This window comes from Saccopteryx leptura, chromosome 1 (assembly GCF_036850995.1).
Source record: "Saccopteryx leptura isolate mSacLep1 chromosome 1, mSacLep1_pri_phased_curated, whole genome shotgun sequence".
In the NCBI taxonomy this organism is placed as follows: Eukaryota; Metazoa; Chordata; class Mammalia; order Chiroptera; family Emballonuridae; genus Saccopteryx; species Saccopteryx leptura.
The window spans coordinates 281767377-281793073 of NC_089503.1; the positions used below are offsets into that span (position 1 = coordinate 281767377).

The 25697-nt window shown below is 36.2% G+C and overlaps 1 protein-coding gene across 1 annotated transcript in view; it reads right to left on the reverse strand.

Annotated features, from left to right (window-relative positions):
• Positions 1-3918: 3918 nt before the first annotated feature.
• PIK3C2G (phosphatidylinositol-4-phosphate 3-kinase catalytic subunit type 2 gamma) overlaps positions 3919-25697 on the reverse strand; it is a 326837-nt gene continuing 305058 nt past the window's right edge. The window contains 4 exon segments of the mRNA XM_066360246.1: positions 3919-3950; positions 3953-4070; positions 21252-21273; positions 21275-21375. Coding sequence (XP_066216343.1) covers positions 3919-3950; positions 3953-4070; positions 21252-21273; positions 21275-21375 — 273 coding nt within the window.

A 25697-nucleotide genomic window follows, 5' to 3' on the forward strand; every position in this document is an offset into this window, starting at 1 on the left:
GAAGAACAAAGGCAACCCAAAACCAGCCGAAGAAAGAAAATAATAAAAATCCGAGCAGAAATAAATAAAATAGAGAACAGAAAAACTATAGAGAAAATTAATAAACAAGGAGCTGATTCTTTGAAAAGATCAACAAAATTGACAAACCCTTGGCAAGACTCACCAAGATAAAAAGAGAAAGGACTCATATAAACAAAATCCAAAATTAAAGAGAAATCACCACAGACATCATAGATATACAAAGAATTATTGTAGAATACTACGAAAAACTATATGCCACCAAATTCAACAACCTAGAAGAAATGGATAAATTCCTAGAACAATACAACCTTCCTAGACTGAGTCATGAAGAAGCAGAAAGCTTAAACAGACCAATTAACAGGGAGGAAATAGAAAAAACTATTAAAAACCTCCCCAAAAATAAAAGTCCAGGCCCAGACGGTTATACTAGTGAATTCTATCAAACATTCAAAGAAGATGTGGTTTCTATTTTACTCAAAGTCTTCCAAAAAATTGAAGAAGAAGCAATACTTCCAAACACATTTTATGAGGCCAACATAACCCTCATACCGAAACCTGGCAAGGATGGCACAAAAAAAGAAAACTACAGTCCAATATATCTAATGAATACAGATGCTAAAATACTAAACAAAATAGTAGGAAATCAAATACAACAACATATTACAAAAATAATACATCATGATCAAGTGGGATTCATCCCAGAATCTCAGGGATGGTTCAACATACATAAAATGGTTAACGTAATACACCATATCAACAAAACAAAGAACAAAACCCACATGATCTTATCAATAGATGCAGAAAAGGCATTTGATAAAATACAATACAACTTTATCTTTAAGACACTCAACAAAATGGGTATAGAAGGAAAATATTTCAATATGATAAAGGCCATATATGATAAACCATCAGCTAACATCATATTAAATGGCATAAAACTGAGGATTTTCCCCCTTAAATAAAAAACAAGACAGGCTTGTCCACTCTCTCCACTCTTATTTAATGTGGTGCTAGAAGTTCTAACCCAAGCAATTAGACAAGATAAAGAAATAAAAGACATCCATATCAGAAAAGAAAAAGTAAAGGTTTCACTTTTTGCAGATGATATGATCCTATACATCAAAACCCCCAAAGACTTCACAAAAAGATTACTAGAAACAATAAACCAATACAGTAAGGTTGCAGGATACAAAATTAATATGCAAAAGTCCATAGCCTTTCTATATGCCAACAGCGAAATATTAGAAAATAAACTCAAAAAAATAATCCCTTCACGATTGCAAAAACAACAAAAAAATACCTAGGAATAAACATAATAAAGAATGTAAAGGACCTAATAAAGAACGTAAAGGACATAATAAAGAACGTATAATAAAAACTACTAAGCATTGTTAAGTGAAATCGAGAAAAATACAGTGAAATGGAAGAATATTTTTTGTTCTTGGATAGGAAGAATAAATATAATCAAAATGACCATATTACCCAAAGCAATATACAAATTTAATGCAATTCCCATCAAAATTCCAATGACATTTTTTAAAGTAATGGAACAAAAAATCATCAGATTTATATGGAACTATAAAAAGCCCCAAATTGCCAAAACAATCCTAAGGAAAAAGAATGAGGCTGGGGCATTACAATACCTGATTTCAAATTATATTATAGACTGGCCCTGGCCTGTTGGCTCAGTGGTAGAGTGTTGGCCTGGTGTGCAGGAGTCCAGGGTTTGATTCCCAGCCAGGGCACACAGGAGAAGCACCCATCTGCTTCTCCACCCCTCCCTCTCTCCTTCCTCTTTGTCTCTCTCTTCCCCTCCCACAGCCAAGGCTCCATTGGAAGAAAGTTGGCCCGGGCGCTGGGGATGGCTCTATGCCTCTGCCTCAGGTACTAGAATGGCTCTGGTTGCAACAGAGCAATGCCCCGATGGGCAGAGCATCACCCCCTGATGGGCATGCTGGGTGGATCCTGGTCGGATGCATGCGGGAGTCTGTCTAACTGCCTCCCTGTTTGCAACTTCAGAAAGAAAGCCTCTTCAACAAATGGTGCTGGGAAAACTGGAAAGCCACATGCAAAAGAATAAAATTTGACTACGGTTTGTCCCCTTGTACTAAAATTAATTCAAAATGGATCAAAGACCTAAATATAAGACCTGAAACAATAAAGTACATAGAAGAAAACATAGATACCAAACTCATGGACTTTGGTTTTAAAGAGCCTTTTATGAATTTGACTCCAAAAGCAAGAGAAGTGAAGGCAAAGATAAATGAATAGGACTACATTAGACTAAGAAGTTTTTGCTCAGCAAGAGAAACTGACAACAAAATAAAAAGACAGCCAACTAAATGGGAAATGATATTTTCAAACAACAGCACAAATAAAGGCCTAATCTCCAAAATATACAAAGAACCCATAAAACTCAACAACAAACAAACAAACAATCCAATAAAAAAATGGGAAGAGGACACGAACAGACACTTCTCCCAGGAAGAAATACAAATGGCCAACAGATATATGAAAACATGCTCATCTTTATTAGTTATTAGAGAAATGCAAATCAAAACTGCAATGAGATAGCACCTCACACCTGTTAGATTAGCTATTATCAACAATACAGGTAATAGCAAGTGTTGGAGGGGCTGTGGAGAAAAAGGAACCCTCATTCACTGTTAGTGGGAATGTAACGTAGTACAACCATTATGGAACAAAGTACAGTTGTTCCTCAAAAAACTGAAAATGGAACTACCTTCTGACCCAGCAATCCCTCTACTGGGTATATACCCCCAAAACTTAGAGACATTGATACATAAAGGCACATGCAGCCCCATGTTCATCGCAGCATTGTTCACAGTGGCCAAGACATGGAAACAACCAAAAAGCCCCTTAATAGATGACTGGACAAAGAAGATGTGGCACTTATACAGTATGAAATACCACTCAGCCATAAGAAATGATGACATTGGCCCTGGCCGGTTGGCTCAGTGGTAGAGCGTCGGCCTGGCGTGCAGAAGTCCGGGTTCGATTCCCGGCCAGGGCACACAGGAGAAGTGCCCATCTGCTTCTCCACCCCTCCCCCTCTCCTTCCTCTCTGTCTCTCTCTTCCCCTCCTGCAGCTGGGGCTCCATTGGAGCAAAGATGGCCCGGGCACTGGGGATGGCTCCTTGGCCTCTGCTCCAGGTGCTAGAGTGGCTCTGGTTGCAACAGAGCGACGCCCCAGAGGGGCAGAGCATCGCCCCCTGGTGGGCAGAGCGTCGCCCCTGGTGGGCGTGCCGGGTGGATCCCGGTCGGGCGCATGTGGAGCCTGTCTGACTGTCTCTCCCGTTTCCAGCTTCAGAAAAATACAAAAAAAAAAAAGCAAAAAAAAAAAAAAAAGCAATGATGACATCAGATTATTTACAACAAAATGGATGGATCTTGATAACATCATACTGAGTGAAATAAGTAAATCAGAAAAAATTAAATACTGCATGATTCCATACATAGGTGGGACAAAAAAACGAGACTAAGACACATGGACAAGAGTGTGGTGGTTAAGGTGGGGTTAGGAGAGGGAGGGAGATGGGAAGGGGAGAGGCACAAAGAAAACCAGAGAGAAGGTGACGGAGGGTGATGGGTATGCAACATAATTGAATGACAAGATAACCTGGAGATGTTTTCTTTGGACATATGTACCCTGATTTATTGATGTCACCCATTAAAATTAATAAAAATTTATAATTAAATAAATATTTTTAAAAAAAGAATAGCTAACTATGAAGACTGATTCTGTTTTTTTTTTCTTGTGTCTTTAGTACAATACACTGTCTTTGACTGCAAAAATATCTTGCCATTGATAGACCCAGAAGTGCAAAAAATATAAGCAATTATGGTTATGAATAATACATATGTTCATAGCATTGGTCATATTATACTGTTTCCTAGTGAGTACCAATTTCTTCATTGAGTGAAACACTATAACGTTAGATGTTAATTGCTCCCACAAATGTGGTTTTGCTCTTTACAATTAGCATTAAGACATGTCCTTGGAGCTCTGTGAATTCATCATGTACCACCTGAAAAGGGAGAGGAATAATGAAAATAAAAATTAGATATGCTAACTTCCTCTTTTAAAAATGTTACTTTTAATAAAAATATTTAGCTACTAATCTTTTGTATGTTGTAATGGATAGGTTAATGTTAGAATCTTTCATTTCTAATTCTAATTCTGAAAAGCTAAAGGTTCTGCTAACATAATAAAGTTTAGTGAAAGAATAGCTTTATAAGAAGCTTAGAATATAGTCTGATTTTATTAATAATTGTCCATCACAAATTTAATAAGACTGTAAATTATTCTCCAGGAAAAAAATTAAATACCCTTCACTTTTTAACTCCTTGAATTTACTGTACAGCATGGAAACTTGAACCTTTACTTTCTTTTTTGAAGGCTAATGAGGAAAGCAGACCAATTTCCATGATTTCTGCATTATTTTAATACAGTATAGTGATATTTCTTTCTGCATGTGAAGAAGTCATTCTGTATTTACCTTAATTTCTTTAAAATTGCTTCATTTTTAATTATGAAAATACATGCTCATTAAATATAATATTGATAAAACAAAAAAAAAGGAAGGAAATATTGATATTTCCACCATTGGGACATAATTACAGGTAACATTCTGATGTTCTTTTTTGTTTACCATAAATAATCACTTCTTATGAATCTGGGTTATAATTAAGTTGTATGTACAGTTTTGTTTCTCACTCTTTTTCACTTATATCCAGGACTTAAGTCCAAGTTTTTATCACCGAGTGACTGCAATGGTAAAGAAACGGAAGGTGTGGTACTACTAAGAAATTAGTTAGCCATCAAAAAGGAGGGGGAAGCTGTGTGCAAATCCAACATGGTTTCTAGGGAAAACTCCACAGAATACATTTAGAAAAGCAGTTTTATATACCACTTCAAACAAACTATAAACAAGCTACAGGATAGAAAGAAATATTCTCTATATATGCAAAAAAGAAGCAGGAGAAACAACTTAGGGGGAAGCCCTCTGATTCAATGGGGAGGCCTCCTTGGTATATATGGATGTGGTTTCTGGTCTGTCATACTGGAATTTGGCTACTACTTATGAACTCTTGAAGTTATTGATGAAATTCTATTCAAAATCTCTTAGCTGCTCCAAACAACTGTTTACTTGTCAAGTAATAATTCAATCAAGGATGTGAAATCCAATATATTTATAATATATCAGCCCACTCTACCCTGCTTTATATGATGGTGTCTGGCTACCTCCTCTTCTAGAATCTTACATTTCAGACAGGAGATTGTCTTTTTAGTTTCCTAGGACTGCATATTCAAATAATTTCATCCACTGAGCCATTGAGCTCCCTTGGAAAAATAGAGGATTTGGAGGGCTGCCTTAAAAATCTCAATACCCTACCACTGTAATGCATCTTTTTTTTTCTTTCTCTCTCTCTTTTTAAAAATTTATTTATTGATTTTAGAGAGGGAAGAAGGGAGAGAGAGTCAGAAACACTGATCTGTTCCTGTATGTGCCCTGACCAGAGATCAAACCGACAATCTTGGCATATAGGGATGATGCTCTAACCAAGTGAGCTATCTGGCCAGGCCAGTAATGTATTTTTTTTAACATCAATGGATGCCCAACATGGACTCTCTGAACCACTCTCTCCTCTGTCTTCTTACCTTTCCAGGACTTCAGAGTAAACTCCTTTTCCTTTTTCCTATAGTGGCTATTTTGAACAGCCTAAAATGTTGACCATTTTTCTTCCATAACACTTTCAGCAGAACAACCCACCTCCTGTTTTATAGAGAAGTAGATGAAGAGGCCTTCAAAGTGTGACTGTGTGTAAAGTCAAAAGATGGAATAACTCTTAAGCCTTAGGTCTTTGGAAAAGTTTAGCTTAAGAAGTCTGTGAATGACATAAATTGGTCCTAAAGATATAACTTTAAAAGAAACATATCCATTATTCATATATACATGAATCTCTTGTCATTTATATGTTTTTTTTTTTCATTTTCACAATGGTAATAATAACATTTACTTGTTAACATTGTGGGGAAGACTAAATGAGAGAACAAATACAAGCTTTACCCAAAGCCAGGTACATATTAAAGACTAATAAATTATAGCTTAAAAAGATCCATCAAATACTCTGGAAAAAAAACCACACAGTTGTTTCTTGGAATTTTGCATTAGTTGACAGGAGGAAATATATATTGATACTTCAAGACAGATTTGAGTCTCCCAGGTATTCTGCAAGCTGAAATTCTCAAAAGTGACCTGGGAAATTAATTGCCTTCCTGGATAAAATACAAACATTTGAACTCCCAAGTTTATATTACTTTATGGATTTTCCCCACTGCTTCATTATGCATAGTTTTAAAGAAAAAGACTAAAGTTTTATAAGCATGCAATCATTGCATGACATAGATGATATATATCTGTTAATTTTTTTAACTGCACCCTCAATGTTCTAGAAAAATAAGCATTCTTTTCTTTCTATTGTGCAATGAATAATTAGTGGGTAATACTAGAGAAGTACACAAATGATTATCTTCTTTGAGACATTTTCACCAAATGATTCAATATATATTCTGCCTTCACATAAACAGACCAAATTTGCACAGCTCTTTTAATTTCTCCCTCTGGTTTTTTTTTTTTTTTTTTTTTTTTTGTGCGATAGAGACAGAGAGACAAAGAGAGGGACCAACAGACAGGAAAAGAGAGATATGAGAAGCATCAATTCTTTGTTGCAGCTCTTTAGTTGTTCACTGATTGCTTTCTCAAATGTGCCTTGACTGGGGGGCTATAGCAGAGCGAGTGATCCCTTGCTCAAGCTAGTGACCTTGGGCTTCGAGCCAGTGACCATGAGGTCATGTCTATGTTCCCATGCTCAAGCTGGTGAGCTGCGCTCAAACTGGATGAGCCCATGCTTAAGCCAGAGAATTGGGGGTTCCAAACCTGGGTTCTCTGTGTCCCAGATGCTCTATCCACTGCGCCACTACCTAGTCAGGCATTGATTTCTCTTTATGGTATCTTCTTACCCATAGGCATGTGACAAGTCTTCACCACCTCCTGTTAAATACTGAATTTGTGGGTTTGAAATTGTTACATTAAGTAGAAAAACATTGCTTAAGGTAATTAACATCTAATGACTTATATATGAGCATTCAGTATATCATAATTGACACAAGGGTCTCTCGTAAATCGTTCTAAAGTGTATTTTTAATGATTGCAATGGGAGAACAAAACTGAAGTATGTCTAGTCCTGGTGGGAAGAGGAGTGAGGAGGCAGGAAGATGAAAGGGAGAGTTGAACACCATTGAGAACAGAGCTCTGTAGGTGGAGAGAAGAGGGGATAATAAAGCATAGTATAGTGGGGTCAGTATGGGCTGTGGAATCACACAGTTTGGAACCTGAAATCTAATTATGTAGCTCTTGTCAAAATGTTTGACCTCAGGGTCTCAAAGTCTGTATATACAAGTAGAAATTTCATCATGCTCTGAGTAGCAAATGAGCGAACCTTATAGGTGACATTAGCTATTGCTTACTCAGTGTACCATATACCTAGCATTATGCTGGATATTTATATACATTCTGGAAGATATTTTACGGTATGTATAACACAGAATGTTTCGGTTCTATCCTTTCTAATTTCCCCTTTATGGTTTGTAATAGCATAATATCTAAGAAAGGAACACAATGTGAAAAATACATTGTGAGTTTTTGTATATTTTAGATATTAATCCCTTAACAGAGTTGTATAAATGTTTACCTGAAACCCCTATATTCTTAATTATCAATGTCACCCCATTAAATTTAATTTCCTAAATAAAAAATTTTAAAAATGCATTGACTATAATAAAATAATTTTGTTATAAGACAAAAATCTCTATTTTTATTGAATCATTAAAAAAAGATGGCTTTTAACTAGAGTCCAAAGATAGAGCGGAAAGAACAAAGGCTTTGGAGGCAGAATCCCAGCTCTACTTCATAAAAACTGCAGTGCAATTTCAAGCATTCTTACCACCAGCCCTGCCTGATCTTGAACTCAGTCATGTCTACACTGCGTTTTGTATAAGACAGGGATTTTCAGGGAGACTGCTGGCAAAGCCTGTTAAGACTCACTCTGGGAAGTTTCAAGTAGACAAACGTGCCTTTTTACGAAAGCTTTGGTATCTGAAGGGTGGATACTAAAGGGACTTGTCAATGTCCCAGCCTCTCTTAGGACCGGGTCTTAGGAAGGCAGACATCTATGAATGAAAATGGAAAGAAATATTTTCATGAAGAACTTTGTAAGACATTGGTGAAGCAATATAATAACCTCTTTGTATTTCTCTAAAAGATTTATATGAAAAGGAGAGCGAGGTCATTCTCTCCCACTTCCCAGAACAATGCATGACTTTGGAAGTTTGAGAAATACCAGCTGTGGTTAGTGGCCAATGTAGTAGTAGTCAGGAAGCAAAGCAGTGGAGAAATTAAAAACAAAGTTGATACCATGTGATAATGTACTGGGCTTTCTTGAAAACACATATAAAGTGTTACTGAGGATGCACAGAAATAATTGAGAGATTTAGTACAGAGATGAGGGCTCACATCACAGCTGAGGTCAAGAGAAAGTAAAACCAGAATTAAAACTGGCCTACAGTACTTTTTTTACATTTCTTAATATAAATACTGTTGTTATATTAATAGAGACACAGCCTATTGGGAGAGAAATTAAAGTATTATAGCCTTTGTTTTTCCTCAGGGCTTTCTAAATTCAATCAGCTTCCTTGACAAACTTGTTTATGTGATGAGCATCACTACTAAAATAGTTACTTACCCACACATTAATTCACATTTCTGAAAACTTGGACTTTGGATAAATTGGAGTTTGCTATGTAAGGACTATGATTTTTGAAACAATTTTACATGTGTTTAAAGTACAAATAGTGTGTTTTATGTTGTGAATATTATCTGATGGAGAAATTATTGCAGTGACTTCTAATCAATGGGCCATCAATGTATGAAGGCCCAGAATTATTACAAGCCATCAGAAAATTTATAGACATAATAGCATATAATTTCTATGCATGTACATTTACTACTGTTTTTAATAATATGTAAAGCTTGAAATAATTAAAATACAGGATTTTAAGCTCTCCTGAATTGTTAGTGGCTTTTTGTCATGATGTATCTCCTTAGATTACAAATGCTGAAGTATATCACTGAGTTTGAGAAGTATCTTAATATTGAAGAAGGTCTTGTACTCAAAAAAGTATAGAAACTAGTGATATTATTGGGAGGTATATATCCGTAACTGTTAACATCATGACAAAACAGAAGGTCAAAATATCTTTTGTTATTAGATTAGTCTCAGCCTCTCTCTTTCTATATATGTATATATACTTTATATATGTGTATATGGTAATAGTTTTATGTTTTCTATCCACACACAATGTGTCATTTATAAGACTACCTTAAATAGTTAATTTCACAAATCTTTTTAAAAGAAACTGAGTTTTAAAGTTACTAAGAAATATAAGACATTTTTTTGTTCTCAAGATGTTTATAAGAAAAATTTATATGACTAAGGACTAAGTAAAAGATGATAGATGATAAGTGTAGGATAAGTCCAAGAGAAAAGAGTGGTTCAAAGAGTCTACATTTAAAATAAGTCTTTAAGTCAACAGTGAAGGACAGAGGAAGTGAACACTGCATGAGCTTTGTCACTGAAGTCTTAGGGGCCATTCAATAAATGGCAAGTTGTCTAATGTGAATTGAGAATAAGGCTAAGTATGGGACAATAAAAGAGCACAGCACACAATTATTGGTAAAGGTGCAAAAGATTTGTAATAACAGAAAATTGCCTTCCCAACAAATATCTAATGAACTAGTATCCAGACTATATAAAGAACTCTCAAAACTTAACAGTAAAGTACAAACTATCTAAATTAAAAATGAAAAAAGACTGTTCCCCAAAGGGGATATGCAGATGGTAAATAAGCACATGAAAAGAAGTTCAACATCATTTTCCATTATGTAAATGAAAATTAAAACCACAATGAGATATCACTCTGTACCTAACAACTAAAATAAAAAAATAGGGATAACATCAGATGCTGGCAAAGATGCAGCGTGTGGATCACTCATACACTGCTGATGGGAGTGTAAAGTGGTATAGAAAAAGAGTATGGTAGTTACCTATTAAACTAAACATGCCATTACAATAGACCCCAGTAATTATACTCTTGAGCATTTATCCTAGAGCAATTACAACATATGCTCATGCAAAAACCTATATATTAATATTCACAGCATTGTTTGCAATAATCTCAAGCCTGAAAGAACCCATATGTCCTTTAATGTGTAAACAGTTAAAAAACTGTCCATGACCACTATTCAGAAGTGAAAAGAAATAAATTATTGATATATGTAGCTACTTGGATGCACCTCCAGGGAATTAAAATAAGTAAAAAAAAAAAAAAAAAAAAAAAAAGCCAATCTCGAAATGTTCCAAACTGGAGGATGTCAGAGAAATGGCACCATCAGAGGTGCTCCCAATGTCTCCCCTTGAAATTTCAACAAATTCAACAACTAGAGACAGAGAAAAAAGTCTCAGGAGCATCTGAAATATACACACACCAGAGGTTTAATTGGGCGAAAACGTGGCTGAATATATAATCTACTTTGACAGAAATAAGATAGAGAACGGGGTTTTTCACTTTCCTCACTGATCTGAGGAAGGAATGCTTTCATCTGAAGTGGGTCGGAGGCAGAGGGAGGAAGCTGGGTTAGGGTGGATGATCAAGCAGAAGGAAGAACATGTTAGTTCTGTTTAAGATGGTGGTCGCGGGGCAAGCATGGGCGGCAGACTCTGACAGAGGTTTCTGGTTACAGGGTACCCGCGGGAGCCTGCTCCAGCTCCAGCAGCTTTCTGCATTGCCAGCTCCACAATCCCAGGCAGTGTGTGAGTGGCTCCACCTGGCACCACTGGCGTGGGCGCATGTGCTCTCAGGCAGAAGGGCTTAGCCGGAGATTATCAGTGATAAATATCTATTTGTGCTGTTGCCAGCATCTTAGTGCAGTCCCAGCTCCACTGCCAGCATGGGACAGGTGCAAACGCCAGGATCCCTGGGCCTGAGACTGTCCAGGCAGGGTGCCTCCTCGAGCCTGCATTTCCAGCTCTAACTGAGATCACAGGTCTGTCCACCTAAGTGGATGGGTGCAAGCCTCCATGGGCACTGCTGAAGTTGTGGAGGCAGGGCACAAACATGGCTTGGGCTACCAAGCAGTGTACAAGGTAGAAGCCTGTGGAGATTAGACCCACAGAGCACTGATGCATACTAGATATTCCCAGGGGCCCTTAGAAAGGCTGTTGATCTGCAATCGGCTCCCAGCCTGCGGCTCGCTGAGGCATGCTAGACCTGTCCACCGGCCCTTAGAAAGGCACTAGGTTGGCAATCTGCTCCCAGTCTGCCTGCTCTTGCTGGTGGCTCTTGTTGGCACAGCCTTACCCAGAACTATGCTTTGAGCGGTACTGGAAGAAGGACCTGGTTGCTCTTAAAGCCTCTTACTCTGCAAGCAGTGACTGGGCTGAACGTCACAGCTAAGTCTCAGAATGCTTAATTATATCTTATTAGTGTTTTTAACAATACAACTCTCAAATGCCATTAAGGAAAAATAACTCAAATATCATGAATACAAAAGACAGCAATGTAGCTCAGACAGATGATGAAAAATCTCTAGGAAACAATTCCACTGGCCTGGAAACCTTGTAGTTAAATGACAGAGAATTAAAAATTGAAGTCTTAAAAATACTGAGAGAAATACAAGAAAGCAAGGAAAGGCAATTTAGAGAGCTCAAAAACAATTTAATGAACAAAAAGAATACTTCACCAAGGAAATTGAAACTATAAAAAAGGAACCAAATAGAGATGAAAAACTCAAGTCATGAACTGAAAAATGAGGTAACAAGCTTACCTAATAGAAAAGGCCAGAGAGAGGAGAGAATTAGTGACATAGAAGACAGGCAACTAGAGGTACTACAGAGAGCAGACGAGAGAGACTCATGAATTTAAAAAAATGGGAAAGCCTTACAGTAATTGTCTGACTCCATCAGAAAGAACAACATAAGAATAATGGGTATATCAGAAGGAGAAGAGAGAGAAAATGGAATGGAGAACATATTCAAACAAATAATCGATGAGAACTTCCCAAGCCTGTAGAAAGAATTAGATCCTTAAATCCAAGAAGTAAACTGAACACTGAGTTATATTAATCCAAACAGACCTACCGCATGGCACATCATAATGAAATTATTACAATCCAATTACAAACAAAAATCCTCAAAGCAGCCAGGGAAAAGAAGAATACAACATATAAAGGAAGGCCCATTAGGCTATCATCAGATTTCTCAGCAGAAACTCTAAAAACCAGAAAAGAATGGACCCCAATATTTAAAGTGCTGAAAGAGAGAAACTTCCAACCAAGAATACTATATCCATCAAAGCTATCCTTCAAATACAAAAGTGAAATAAAAACATTCACAGATATAAAAAAAATGAGAGAATTTATCACCAGAAAACCCCCACTTCAGTAAATACTAAAGGGGGTTATCCAACCAGATACAAAGAACAAATCACAACAAAATCACAAGTAAAAGCTCCTACAAGATCACAATAAAACAAGATTAATCTGTGACAACAACACAAAAAAGGAGAGAAAACAAAGATTAACAGAAGCAAAAGAAGATGGAGTACAGAAGCACTCATGAGATAATATACTACAATGAATATGATATATACTTTTTATTACTTAGTAATAATCACCCCTGAAAAAAACCACTACAGAAAGACATGGCTTAACAAAAGAAGAAACAGAGGAAAGAAGTATGGAATACAACCAAACAAAAACAAATGACAGAAAAACAAAAGAGAGGAACCAAACAAGAAACAGAGCTATCAGAAAGCAATATATAAAATGGCAATAGAAAACCCTCAAGTGTCAATAATTACACTAAATGTAAATGGATTGAACTCACCAGTAAAAAGATACAGAGTAGCAAAGTGTATCAAAAAAGAAAATCCAATTGTATGCTGTCTTCAAGAAACACATCTAAGCACAAGGATAAAAACAAATTCAAAGTGAAAGGTTGGAAAACGATTCTCCAAGAAAATAACATTTAAAGAAAAGCAGATTTAGCCATACTCATATCTAACAATGTTGACTACAAGACAGCAAAGGTTATCAGAGACAAAGATGGTTATTTCATAATGATAAGAGGACATTGAGTCAAGAAGACATAATACTTCTTAATATATATGCACCAAACCAAGAAGCACCAAGAGATATAAGACATCTACTAACTGATTTAAAAATAAAACCCGAAAAAATACAAACATATTTGGAGACCTCAATACAACGCTGATGGTACTAGATCGTTCATCCAAACAGAAAATCAATAAAAAAAATATTGGCCTTAAACAAAACAATAGAACAATTTGATATGATAGACATCTACAGGACATTTCACCCCAAAATGCCAGAGTATACATTTTTCTCCAGTGTACATGAAAAATTCTCAAGAATTGACCATATGATGGGCCATAAAACTAACATCAACAAATTCAGAAAGATTGAAATTATACCAAGCATATTCTCTGACCACAAAGCTTTGAAACTAGAATTCAACTGCAAAAAAAGTAAAGAAACCCACAAAAATGTGGAAATTAAACAACATACTTCTAAAAAATAAATGGGTCAAAGAAGAAATAAAAACAGAGATAAAAAAATAATACAGAGAAACTAAAATGACAATACGACATATCAGAATCTCTGGGATGCAGCAAAAGCAGTAATAAGAGGGAAGTTCATATCACTACAGGCCTATATGAACAAACAAAAGAGAGCCCAAGTAAATTGCTTAACTTTACACCTTAAGGAACTAGGAAAAGAAGAACAATGGCAACCCAAAACCAGCAGAAGAAAGAAAATAATAAAAATCAGAGCAGAAATAAATGAAATAGAAAACAGAAAAACAATAGAAAAAATTAGACAACCTAAGTGAAATGGACAAATTCCTTAAAACATAAAATCTTTTAAATATCAATCAGGAAGAATTAGAAAACCTAAACTGACTGATTGCAAAAAATGAAATCTAAACAGTTATCAAAAAACTCCAAACAAACAAAAGCCCTGGGCTGGATTGCTTCATGGCTTCACAAGTGAATTCTATAAAATATTCAAAGAACTAATTCCTATCCTTCTCAAGCTATTTCAAAAAATCCAAGAGGAAGGAAGACTCCTTTTATGAGGCAAGTATAAAAGCTCCTTTTATGAGGCAAATATAATGCTGATTCCAAAACCAGGTAAAGACAACACAATGAAAGAAAACTATAGGCCAATATCCCTGATGAATTTAGATGCTAAAATCCTCAAAAAATATTAGCAAACTGGATCCAGCAATATATGAAGAAAAATCATACACCATGATCAAGTGGGATTTATTCTGGGGAGGCAAGGCTGGTAAAATATTTGCAAATCAATCAATGTGATTCATCATATAAAAAAAAGGAAGGAGAAAAACCACATGATCATTTCAATAGATGCAGAAAAAGCATTTGATAAAATTCAGCACCCATTCATGATCAAAACTCTCAGCAAAGTAGGATACAAGGAAGATATCTCAACATGATAAAGACCATCTATGACAAACCCACAGCCAACATCATACTCAATGGGCAAAAATTAAAAGCAATCTCCTTAAGATCAGGAACATGGCAGGGGTGCCCCCTTTCACCACTCTTATTCAACAAAGTTCTGAAAGTCCTAGTCACAGCAATCAGACAGGAAGAAGAAATAAAAGGCATCCAAATTGGAAAAGAGGAAGTAAAACTATGATTATTTGCAGATGATATGATACCATATATAGAAAACCCTAAAGTCTCAGTCAAAAACTGCTGAACCTGATAAATGAATTCAGCTAGGTGGCAGGATATAAAATTAATACTCAGAAATCAGAGGCATTTTTATACACCAACAATGAACTATCAGAAAGAGAAATTTAAAAAACAATCCCCTTCACTATTGCAAACAAAAAATAATGTACCTAGGAATAAATTTAACCAAGGAGATTAAATACATGAACTGGGAAAATTTTAAAGCATTGATAAAAAAAAGTCGAGGATACAAGTGGAAGCATATATCGTGTTTATGGTTTGAAAGAATAAACATCATTAAAATGTCTATATTACCCAAAACAATTTATAAATTTAATGCAATACTGATTAAAATACCAATGACATACTTCAAAGATATAGAACACATATTCCAAAAATTTATATGGAACCAAAAGAGAACACGAATAGCCTCAGCAATCTTGAAAAGGAAGAATAAAGTGGGAAGTATCTCACTTCCTGATTTCAAGTTAAACTACAAGGCCATTGTACTCAAAACAGCCTGCTACTGGCATAAGAACAGGCATATAGATCAATGGAACAGAACAGAGAACTCAGAAATAAACCCACACCTTTATGGACAACTGGTATTTGACAAAAGAAATAAGAGCATACAATGGAGTAAGACAGCCTCTTCAACAAATGGTGTTGGGAAAATTGGACAGCTACCTGAAAAAAAATAAAACTAGACCACCAACTTACACCATTCACAAAAATAAACTCAAAATGGATAAAAGACTTAAATGTAAGCCATGAAACCATAAGCATCTTAGAAGAAAACATAGGCAGTAAGCTCTCCGACATCTCTCGCAGCAATATATTTGCTGATTTATGTCCAAGGGCAAGTGAAATAAAAGACAGGATAAACAAATGGAACTATATCAAACTAAAAAGCTTTTGCACAAAGACAATAAGAACAGAATAAAAAGACAAACTACACAATGGGAGAATATATTTAACAATATGTCTGATAAGGGGTTAATAACCAAAATTTTTTTTAAAATAAATTTTATTAATTTTAATGGAGTGACATCAATAAATCAGGGTACATATATTCAAAGAAAACATGTCCAGGTTATATTGTCATTCAATTATTTTGCATACCCATCAACCAAAGTCAGATTGTCCTTCATCACCTTCCATCTAGTTTTCTTTGTGCCCCTCCCCCTCCCCATTTCCCTTTCCCTCCTCCCCCTATCCCCCGTAATCACCACACTCTTGTCCATGTCTCTTAGTCTCATTTTTATGTCCCACCAATGTATGGAATCATGCAGTTCTTGTTTTTTTCTGATTTACTTATTTCACTCTGTATAATGTTATCAACATCCCACCATTTTGTTGTAAATGATCTGATGTCATCATTTCTTATGGCTGAGTAGTATTCCATAGTGGATATGTGCCACATCTTCTTTATCCAGTCTTCTATTGAAGGGCTTTTTGGTTGTTTCCATGTCTTGGCCGACTCAACAATGCTGCAATGAACATGGGGCTACATGTGTCTTTTCAAATCAATGTTTCTGAGTTTTGGGGGTATATACCCAGTAGAGCGATTGCTGTGTCATAAGGTAGTACTATTTTCAGTTTTTTGAGGAACCACCATACTTTCTTCCATAATGGTTGTACTATTTTACATTTCATCAACAATGAATGAGGGTTCCTTTTTCTCCACAGCCTCTCCAACATTTGCTATTACCTGTCTTGGTGATAATAGTTAATCTAACAAGTGTGAGGTGGTATCTCATTGTAGTTTTGACTTGCATTTCTCTAATAACTAATAAAGATGAGCATCTTTTATATATCTGTTGGCCATTTGTATTTCTTCCTGGGAGAAGTGTCTGTTCATGTCCTCTTCTCATTTTTTTATTGGATTGTTTGTTTGTTTTTGAGTTTTATGAGTTCTTTGTATATTTTGGATATTAGGCCCTTATCTGAGCTGTTGTTTGAAAATATCATCTCCCATTTAGTTGGTTGTCTGTTTATTTTGTTGTCAGTTTCTCTTGTTGAGCAAAAACTTCTTAGTCTGATGTAGTCCCATTCATTTATCTTTGTCTTCACTTCTCTTGCCTTTGGAGTCAAATTCATAAAATGCTCTTTAAAACCCAGGTCCATGAGTTTAGTACCTATGTCTTCTTCTATGTACTTTATTGTTTCAGGTCTTATATTTAGGTCTTTGATCCATTTTGAGTTAATTTTAGTACAAGGGGACAAGCTGTAGTCGAGTTTCATTCTTTTGCATGTGGCTTTCCAGTTTTCCCAGCACCATTTGTTGAAGAGGCTTTCTTTTCTCCCCAAAATTTATAAAGAACTTGTAAAACTCAACACCAGGAAGATAAAAAACCCAATCAAAAAATGGGAAAAAAAAATGAATAGACATTTCTCCAAAGAGGACTTATAGATGGCCAATAGGCAGATGAAAAAATGCTCAACATCACTAATTATTAGAGAAATGCAAATTAAAACCACAATGAGATATCACCTCACACCAGTTAGAATGTTGCTTATCAACAAAACAAAACAGAATAAGTGCTGGCGAGGATGTGGAGGAAAGGGAACCCTCCTGCACTGCTGGTGGGAGTGCAGACTGGTGCAGCCACTGTAGAAAACAGTTTGGAGATTCCTCAGAAAATTAAAAATGAACTGCCTTTTGACCCAGCTATCCCACTTTTAGGAATATACCCTAAGAACACCATAGCATTGTTTCAAAAGGAGAAATGCACCCTCATGTTTATGGCAGCATTGTTCACAATAGCCAAGATCTGGAAACAGCCCGAGTGTTCATCAGTGGACAAGTGGATTAAAAAGCAATGGTACATATTCACAATGGAATACTATGGGGCCATGAAAAATAAGGAAATCTTACCATTTGCAACAACGTGGATGGACATGGAAACTATTATGTTAAATGAAATAAGACAGGCAGAAAAAAATATATATCATATGACCTCACTCATTTGAGGAACCCAATAAACAATGTGAACTGAGAAACGGAATTGAGACAGAGGAGGGATCAAAGGGACCAGAGGAAAAGAGGACAGAGGGAAAGGAGATGATAGGATGGGATAAACCTGAAGGGAATGTGGAAGGGCGCTATGGAGAGGGCGGCAAGGGAGATGTTGAGGGGAATACAGGGGAGGGGGGATGCATTTGGGCCAACAGTAGAATCTATCTAACCACAATAAATTAAAATCAATAAAAAAAGTTTGCAGTGGTTACCAGGGGGAGGGGAAGGCAGGAGAGAAAGGGGGAACTGAGGAGAGGGGCATAAAGAAAACCAAATAAAAGGGGACAGAGGGCAATTTGACTTTGGGTGATGGGTATACAACATAATCAAATGTCAAAATGATCTGGAGATGTTTTCTCTGTATCTATGTAGCCTAATTGATGATTGTCACCCTGTTAAAATTATTTGTCTAAATAAAATTAAAATTAAAAAGTGAAAGAAAATCAATGACTTTATCTCTATTAACCTCTTTAAAGTCTTCAATAAACCCATAGACTATTTCATAAATTATAAAAAAATGTTCCAAACTGAATGATTTTGTTTATATAATATTATAAATAACAAAATTATAGAGCTGGAGAACAATTTGTAGTTGCCAATGGTTCGCAAGTTTCTGTTGGAAGGATCGAAGTGTTAATAGTATAATAGGGTAGCCTCAGAAATTTAGTGATGGAACTGTTGACTGTGTTGGAGTTCACACAAATCTATACATATAATAAAAATATATAGAACTAAACACACACACATCCTCACATCCACAAGAGCTATGAGAATCTGGTGAAATCTGACTAAGGTCATTGGGTTACATAATGTCAGTTTCCTGGTTGTGACAAGGTGGTATAGTCATGAAAGATGTTACCATTTGGGAGAAAGTGGTTAAAGGGTATTTACTTCTTCTAACTGCACATGTATCTATATAATTGTAAAACCAGTAGCCACGGCCACCATTACAGCTGCCTGGCCTGTGTAGGTTCACATTTGATTAGGACAGACAGTAATGAAACAAAGGAGCCAAGAATTGGTGGGCCATCATCTTTAATCCTAGCTTGCACCCAGCAGGCAAGAAATACACACAGTGGAAAACACTTCCCTTTCCATTCAGGGCTCCCAAAGCCACTGACTTATCCGAGTTTACTAGAATGAAAGGTTTCTAGCTCACCAGACTTATTCACCTCTGTTCCCCATCTCCTTCTCTCTGCACAAACTCTGCACAAACTGGCTTCTCCCTCAGCACTCGCCATCTTGGCTGCTACTCTTCTCCTCCATGTGGCCTTTCTCTGCTCTCCTCCTGCATGGTCTCCTCTGCCCCATTTTATAGTATGGAAATCAAAACCTTTAATCCAATATACAAACAAGGAAGTCTCTGATACAAAGTCGCTTATCTGAGGCATAATGGGATTCCTCATGAGAGTGCACCACCCCACATCATGCAACAGTCAAGGGTGTGGAGAAAAGCCTAGTCTTGAAAAGATCTTAGTATTAAAAGGGTTGGAAAGGCCTAGTCCCAAAACTAAGCCTTAGGCTAAAATGATCCTGCCTGCTTACAGCCTGTCCCCCACACCCAATGCAAACCATAAGCGAACAAACATGGACATCATATTTGCAAACTTATTTGACCCACAATAATTATCCAAAATTTTTTTTTAAAAAAGCTTATAAGGTGATATTGCTCCAAGAGATAACTTAGAAAATTACTGAGTCAGGTTTTAAGGGCTGTAAATATTATATTTAGAATTTTTTACATTACGCAATAGGCAGTGAAGGGATCTTTGAAAAAAATTTTAAACAAATTTATAAATATGACTAATTTTTGAAAGATATTTTAGGTAGAAATATGAAAAAATTTAATTAAGAATCTCCCACAAGAGAGAAGTCAGATTGAAGACTATTATAATAGCCAAAGTCACAAGAACCTCAAACAAGGAAAGGTAATGGGACAGAGAGGAAGTGATGGATTTAAGAGGCAGGAAGCTGCACAAGTAGATCTGAAAAAACTTGGTGATTAGTTGGACATGTGAGCAAGAGACAGAAAGATGTCATTAGAAGTTATCATTTGAGGTGGCGAACAGGAGGAAAGCCAGGTTAAGAGGAACTAGGAGACACTGAAATGGAGCTCTTCAGTGATCAGGCAGAAGTGCAGATCAGAAGGTTATGACGGAAGCCAGGGCTTGAAGAATAGGTTTAGATACAAGCTAAGTACGGGTGATAAATGAAAATTTCTGGAAAGAGAATAAATATCAAGAAGGGATAAAGGTAGACAAATGATGGAATTCTAACAAACACCACCATTTTAAAAGGAAGAATGTCAATGAAGAAAAATAAGGAAATGGTGAGAGAAGAAAGAAGGAAATTCAGAAAAGGTTGAACTTAAGAAGCGAAAGGGATGTGCCAAGAAAGAGGGCATAGACAGCAGTGCTGCTGTGTAACTGCAAGAGGGGAGAGCCTGAGGTCTCGCTGGAATCAGCAATTTGTCCCTAGATACCACTTGAATAAAGCTGTATCAATTAAGGTCAGAAGCCACAGTGTAAAGGAGTAAAGGGTGGAAAGGAAGTTATGAAGTGAGTGCAGGAAATGTGAGTTAATTCTGTAAAAATTTGGAGATGACAGGGAGGAAACAAAAAATTGAATGCTTTGGAAACGTTGAGTGTGGTGTGTGTGTGTTTTATGATTTCTGAGTCAAGGATTTAGTGGATGAGATAGCCTTAAAAAGGAGCAAATAATCAACTGAACAAGGTACAGAGAGATGCAAAAATGGTAGAATCAAGAGAAAAGTGTAGAATTTGCCTTAGAAAAAAAGTAAGCGTTTGGATGGTCAAATCGTATAATACAGATGAAATGGCTATATCTAGCATAAATTAACTATATATAATTTAATTTGTATTTTGTACTTTTTAAAAGATTTTTCAAATGCGATTTTATGAAATGTGTTGTTAGACTATGATAAAATTATTAGGTAAGGAAAACCAGGGAAAGAAAAGTAAAATTAGAGAAAATTAAATGACATCAAGGGTAATAGTATGTGAAATAAATGCTATATTGTTTTAAGCTCTTACTGGAGATTAGCTACAGTATGAAAATTGTTTCTTAACACTTTGAAAGCAGTATCTGTATTTTCCAGTTCCCATTGCATCTAGAACAGTGATCCATACACAGTGGCTATTTTGGGGAAATGTCTGCCATTTATGGAATAATGCTGCCAATTACTGCAAATTTTCCATATTTGGTTGTTAGGCTGGAAAATGGTAAGAAAAATACAAAACAACTGAACAAGAGATAAATCATACTTACAATTTCATTGTAAGTGGGTTGGTACATTTGGAACAGATTCTGTTTTCCTCCTACGGACTTCACTGGGATATGGTAAGAGATAAAATTCAGCATGTGCACTGGGCGCGGAGCCATCTGGGAGCTGCTGCAAAGGAAAATGGTCATAAATATTAATACATGCTGCTATCAAAGAAAACAAATACACAGTTACTAAATATCTAGACCAAAAGCAGGATCAAGATTTATTACTGTCACTGTTTATCAGAAAATAAGAAAACAATCAGAAAGAAATACATCAGTCTTCAGAAAGAATTCCAAAGTGTAATTTAAAAGAGAAAAATTGTCCATCTTAAATTAACTGTTGTATCTGAGAACTATATTAAAAAACCCATTAAATATAATTTATTTTTTTACAGTAAAAACTAAATTTGCATTTTTGACAGAAATGTTTAAAAGATGAAGATTAGGCACAAGCAGAAGCAATAATTAAGTGCCTCCGGATACTGGATACCACTTCAAAATAAAAAATTTAAGTTGAACACATAAAATAGATGTAGCGTTTAATGACATGTATATGTACATTATATAATACTACATTTTAAAGCAGAATTTAATTAAAGCATCTATTAGACTTACAACTGTAATGTACTTACCAGATTGTTATAAAATTTTTATTGTCTAAATTTACCTAAAATATACTGGATATTCCTTTTTAAATTTTGCTCTATGGATCCCTAAGTTGTCTAAGTTCAGCCTGAACAATTATGCCAGATGGGTGGATTTCTTTTCTCATGGGATCCTCCTTACTTACTATTCTTAACCCTTGCTTCCCCCCTTATACTGCTTTAGAACTTCTCTCCTTTTCCATCTTTTCTTATTGTGGGCATTTTTATTTCTTAATATATCATTTAAAGAATGAGTCCACTGTTTCAAAAATTTTGAAACTACCATATGTCAAAGAAATAGCTTCTACCTTTGTGACCTTAACCAAACAGAGAGTCAATGGTATGAAAGTTCTGAATGGCTGGTTTAATAAAATATTTGTATAATTTAAAGAGGATGATTTAAACATCAACCTTGAGGAATTAAATGCTTATTTTGACTATATTCTATAAAATTGGTAATTTTCACTAATACATTTTAATGAAAAGAATCACAGATATTCACATGTGAACATCCAGTACCATCCCCAAACTCATTAACTTTAATTCTCCATCTTTCTTTGGTACTCAAAAAAGCATATGAGAAAGTAAGAAAATATGATACATGTTATGACAGGGATAGCTTTTATTCCATTCTAATTTACATGGTCAAATTATATCATTGGGAAAGTTGAGCTCTTTGTATTATTCACAAATTATATAAAATACATCTGGACACACTCATATGTCAAAATGCTAAAATTGTCAAACTGGTGCTTTAGATGGGGCCCAACGTATTTCTCCCACTTGAAACCTTCCCCTTGGAGGAGGAACTCTGAAATGTATCAATGACATAATGAGATCTTCAGCGACACAGAAGAGGGTGCTATTAATATTTGAGAGAGTGGGTTGTTTTCGTGTGTGAGAAGAAGGGAGTAAAGTGTTTTACTCTATGCATTTCTTTTATCAGCTATGGGGCTTGATTTTTACCATATCTATGATCACTGTAAGCTCCACCTTAATAACTAGAATCATGGTTCTGGAAATGGACTTACTGATTGCAATCCAGGACCCCCAATTTGCCAGCTATAAGGTTTTTATTGAGTATCTTAACTATTCGGTGGGTCAATTTTCTAACCTGTTTAATGAGGGTAAAGGTTGATAACTATCTCACAGTGTTTAAACTTTAAATTAAATAAATAGTGTAATGTGAGGACAGTGCCTGAAATAGAATGACTCAATAAATGTTTGGTACTATTTTTATTTTCTATAAATTAAACATGAATGTGCAGTATGAACTGATTAAACAAGATATGCTTAATGTACTATGGCATTTATAAGCAGGTTATTCAACCTTGATACTACTGACATTTGGGACTAGATAATTTTTAATTCTTTGTTGTAAGGTGCTTTCCTGCTACTGGCATGTAGTAGATAGTGTTTCAGGATGTTTTAACAGAATCCAGTAGCACCATCCTCCTAGTTGTGACAACCAAAAATGTCTCTAGACATTGCTGACTGTCATCTGAGGGGCAAAACTGACACCAATTGAGAACCGCCGAAGTAAACGACTCCTTCAAAAAATCTCTCGTTCATTCTTAGGATCCTAGCATAGTGAACTGTGAATGTTTCCACCTGGATGTGTTCTTGGTACCCTTATATAAACTCTAACCAAAATCGATTTTCTATCCTTCCTCATTATTCCAAGGCATATTTTTCCAACTTGTTAAAATGATGCAATTTCTCTCCCCTAGGGCCTCCCTTGTCCTTGATTTTTAATTCCAAGTATGTACCAAGATCAGTATCTTCCCTTTTTGCTCCAGTTCACCTGCCACCAAAGACCTTCATTTCCTAACTTATTATAGGTAGATTTTATTCCCCAGTCTTTTGATGCCCTAGTCTGCCCACCTTTTTCCTTCATTCATTTGGCTCATTACTTTTGTATTTATCCTCTTACAAAGTTGGTTTGATTGTGTCACTTTACTTCTCAAAACAGTCAAGGATTCCCTACTGCCTGAAGAATAAACTCCGAATTACAGAAAGGGAAAAACCTTTTGTGTACTAACCTTTCTCAAGCATTTAGCAACGCAGGATTTGTGCTTCTATTTCCAAGTTAGTGTCCTTGACAAGTTTGAATTTCCTGGAGTTTTTAGAATAATAAAACAGCACAGGATTCAATTTAAAAGGCAGAGGTAGCCTGACCTGTGGTGGTGCCATGGATCAAGCATTGACCTGGAACACAGTCACCATTTCGAAACCCAGGCTTGCCTGGTCAAGGCACATATGGGAGTTGATGCTTCCTGCTCCTCCCCACCCTCCTTCTCTCTCTCTCTCTCTCCTCTAAAATGAATAATTAAAAAAGCAGAGGTGCATTAGATCTGAGCAGTGGGCTTAGTCATTCTTCAGCAGATTTAAATGCAGGCATTAATTTCTCAAGTTTTTAAAAGGGTCTTTTCCCAAAGCAGTTGTCATATTAACACTATTATTTTTTTCTTCTTACTGGCACCATATTCTGCTCCTTAAAGATTTCAGCCAACTTATTAAAAAAATTACTAACTCTTCATCAATACTTCTTATCTCACCCTTTGTTGTTATATTTATGAGAATTAAATTTTACTTTAAAGAAGTGGTTCCCAACCCCCGGGCCGCGGACCGGTACTGGTCTGTGGGCCATTTGGTACTGGTCCACAGAGAAAGAATAAATATTGATAACTTACATTATTTTAGTTTTATTTATATTTAAGTCTGAATGATGTTTTATTTTTATTAATTATTATTATTATTATTATTATTATTTTTGGATTTTTCCAAAGACAGAAACGGGGAGGCAGTCAGACAGACTCCCACATGTGCCCAACCGGGATCCACTCAGCACGCCCACCAGGAGGCAATGCTCTGCTCATCTGGGGCGTCCCTCTGTTGCGACCAGAGCCACTCTAGCACCTGAGGCAGAGGCCACAGAGCCATCCTCAGCGCCTGGGCAAACTTTGCTACAATGGAGCCTTAGCTGAGGGAGGGGAAGAGAGAGACAGAAAGGAAGGAGAGGGGGAGGGGTGGAGAAGCAAATGGGCTCTTCTCCTGTGTGCCCTGGCCGGGAATTGAACCTGGGACTCCTGCACGCCAGGCTGACGCTTTACCACTGTGATGTTTTATTTTTAAAAAATCACCAGATTCCCTCTGTTACAGCCGTCTAAGACTCACTCTTGACACTTGTCTTGGTCACATGATACATTTATCCATTCCACCCTAAAGGCCGCTCCATGGAAACGTTTTCTGACATTAAACCGGTCCGTGGCCCAAAAAAGGTTGGGGACCACTGCTTTAAAGTGATAAAATAGCCCTGGCTGGGTAGCTTAGTTGGTTAGAATGTTGTTCTAATACTCCAAGGTTGCAGTTTCAACCCCTGGTCAGGGCACATATGAGAATCAACCAATGAATGCATAAATAAGTGAAACTGATCTCTCGCTCTTGCTCTGTTTCTCTCAAATCAATAAGCAAAAAAAAAAAAAAAAAAAAAAAAGAAAAAAAAAAAAGACATTTTGAATGATAAATAACTCCTACTTGTTTAAATGTCTCATCTTAGGACATTTTACTCTTATTGCTTTTAGACTTTCACAAAGACTTAATACTTTGACCTCAAGAGTCATAAGGCTTAGAGATACAGACTTCTTAGTTTGACCCTCGGTATAAGCAATGAGAAATTTCCTGTGTCATTCAGAGAACTTTCTTATTCATGGTGGACTGAAGTCAAGTAACACACTACTTCCTTCCAGAACTCTGGCTAATATTTTTACTGTTCTCAGAAGATAGTGTGAAGTCCTGTAAA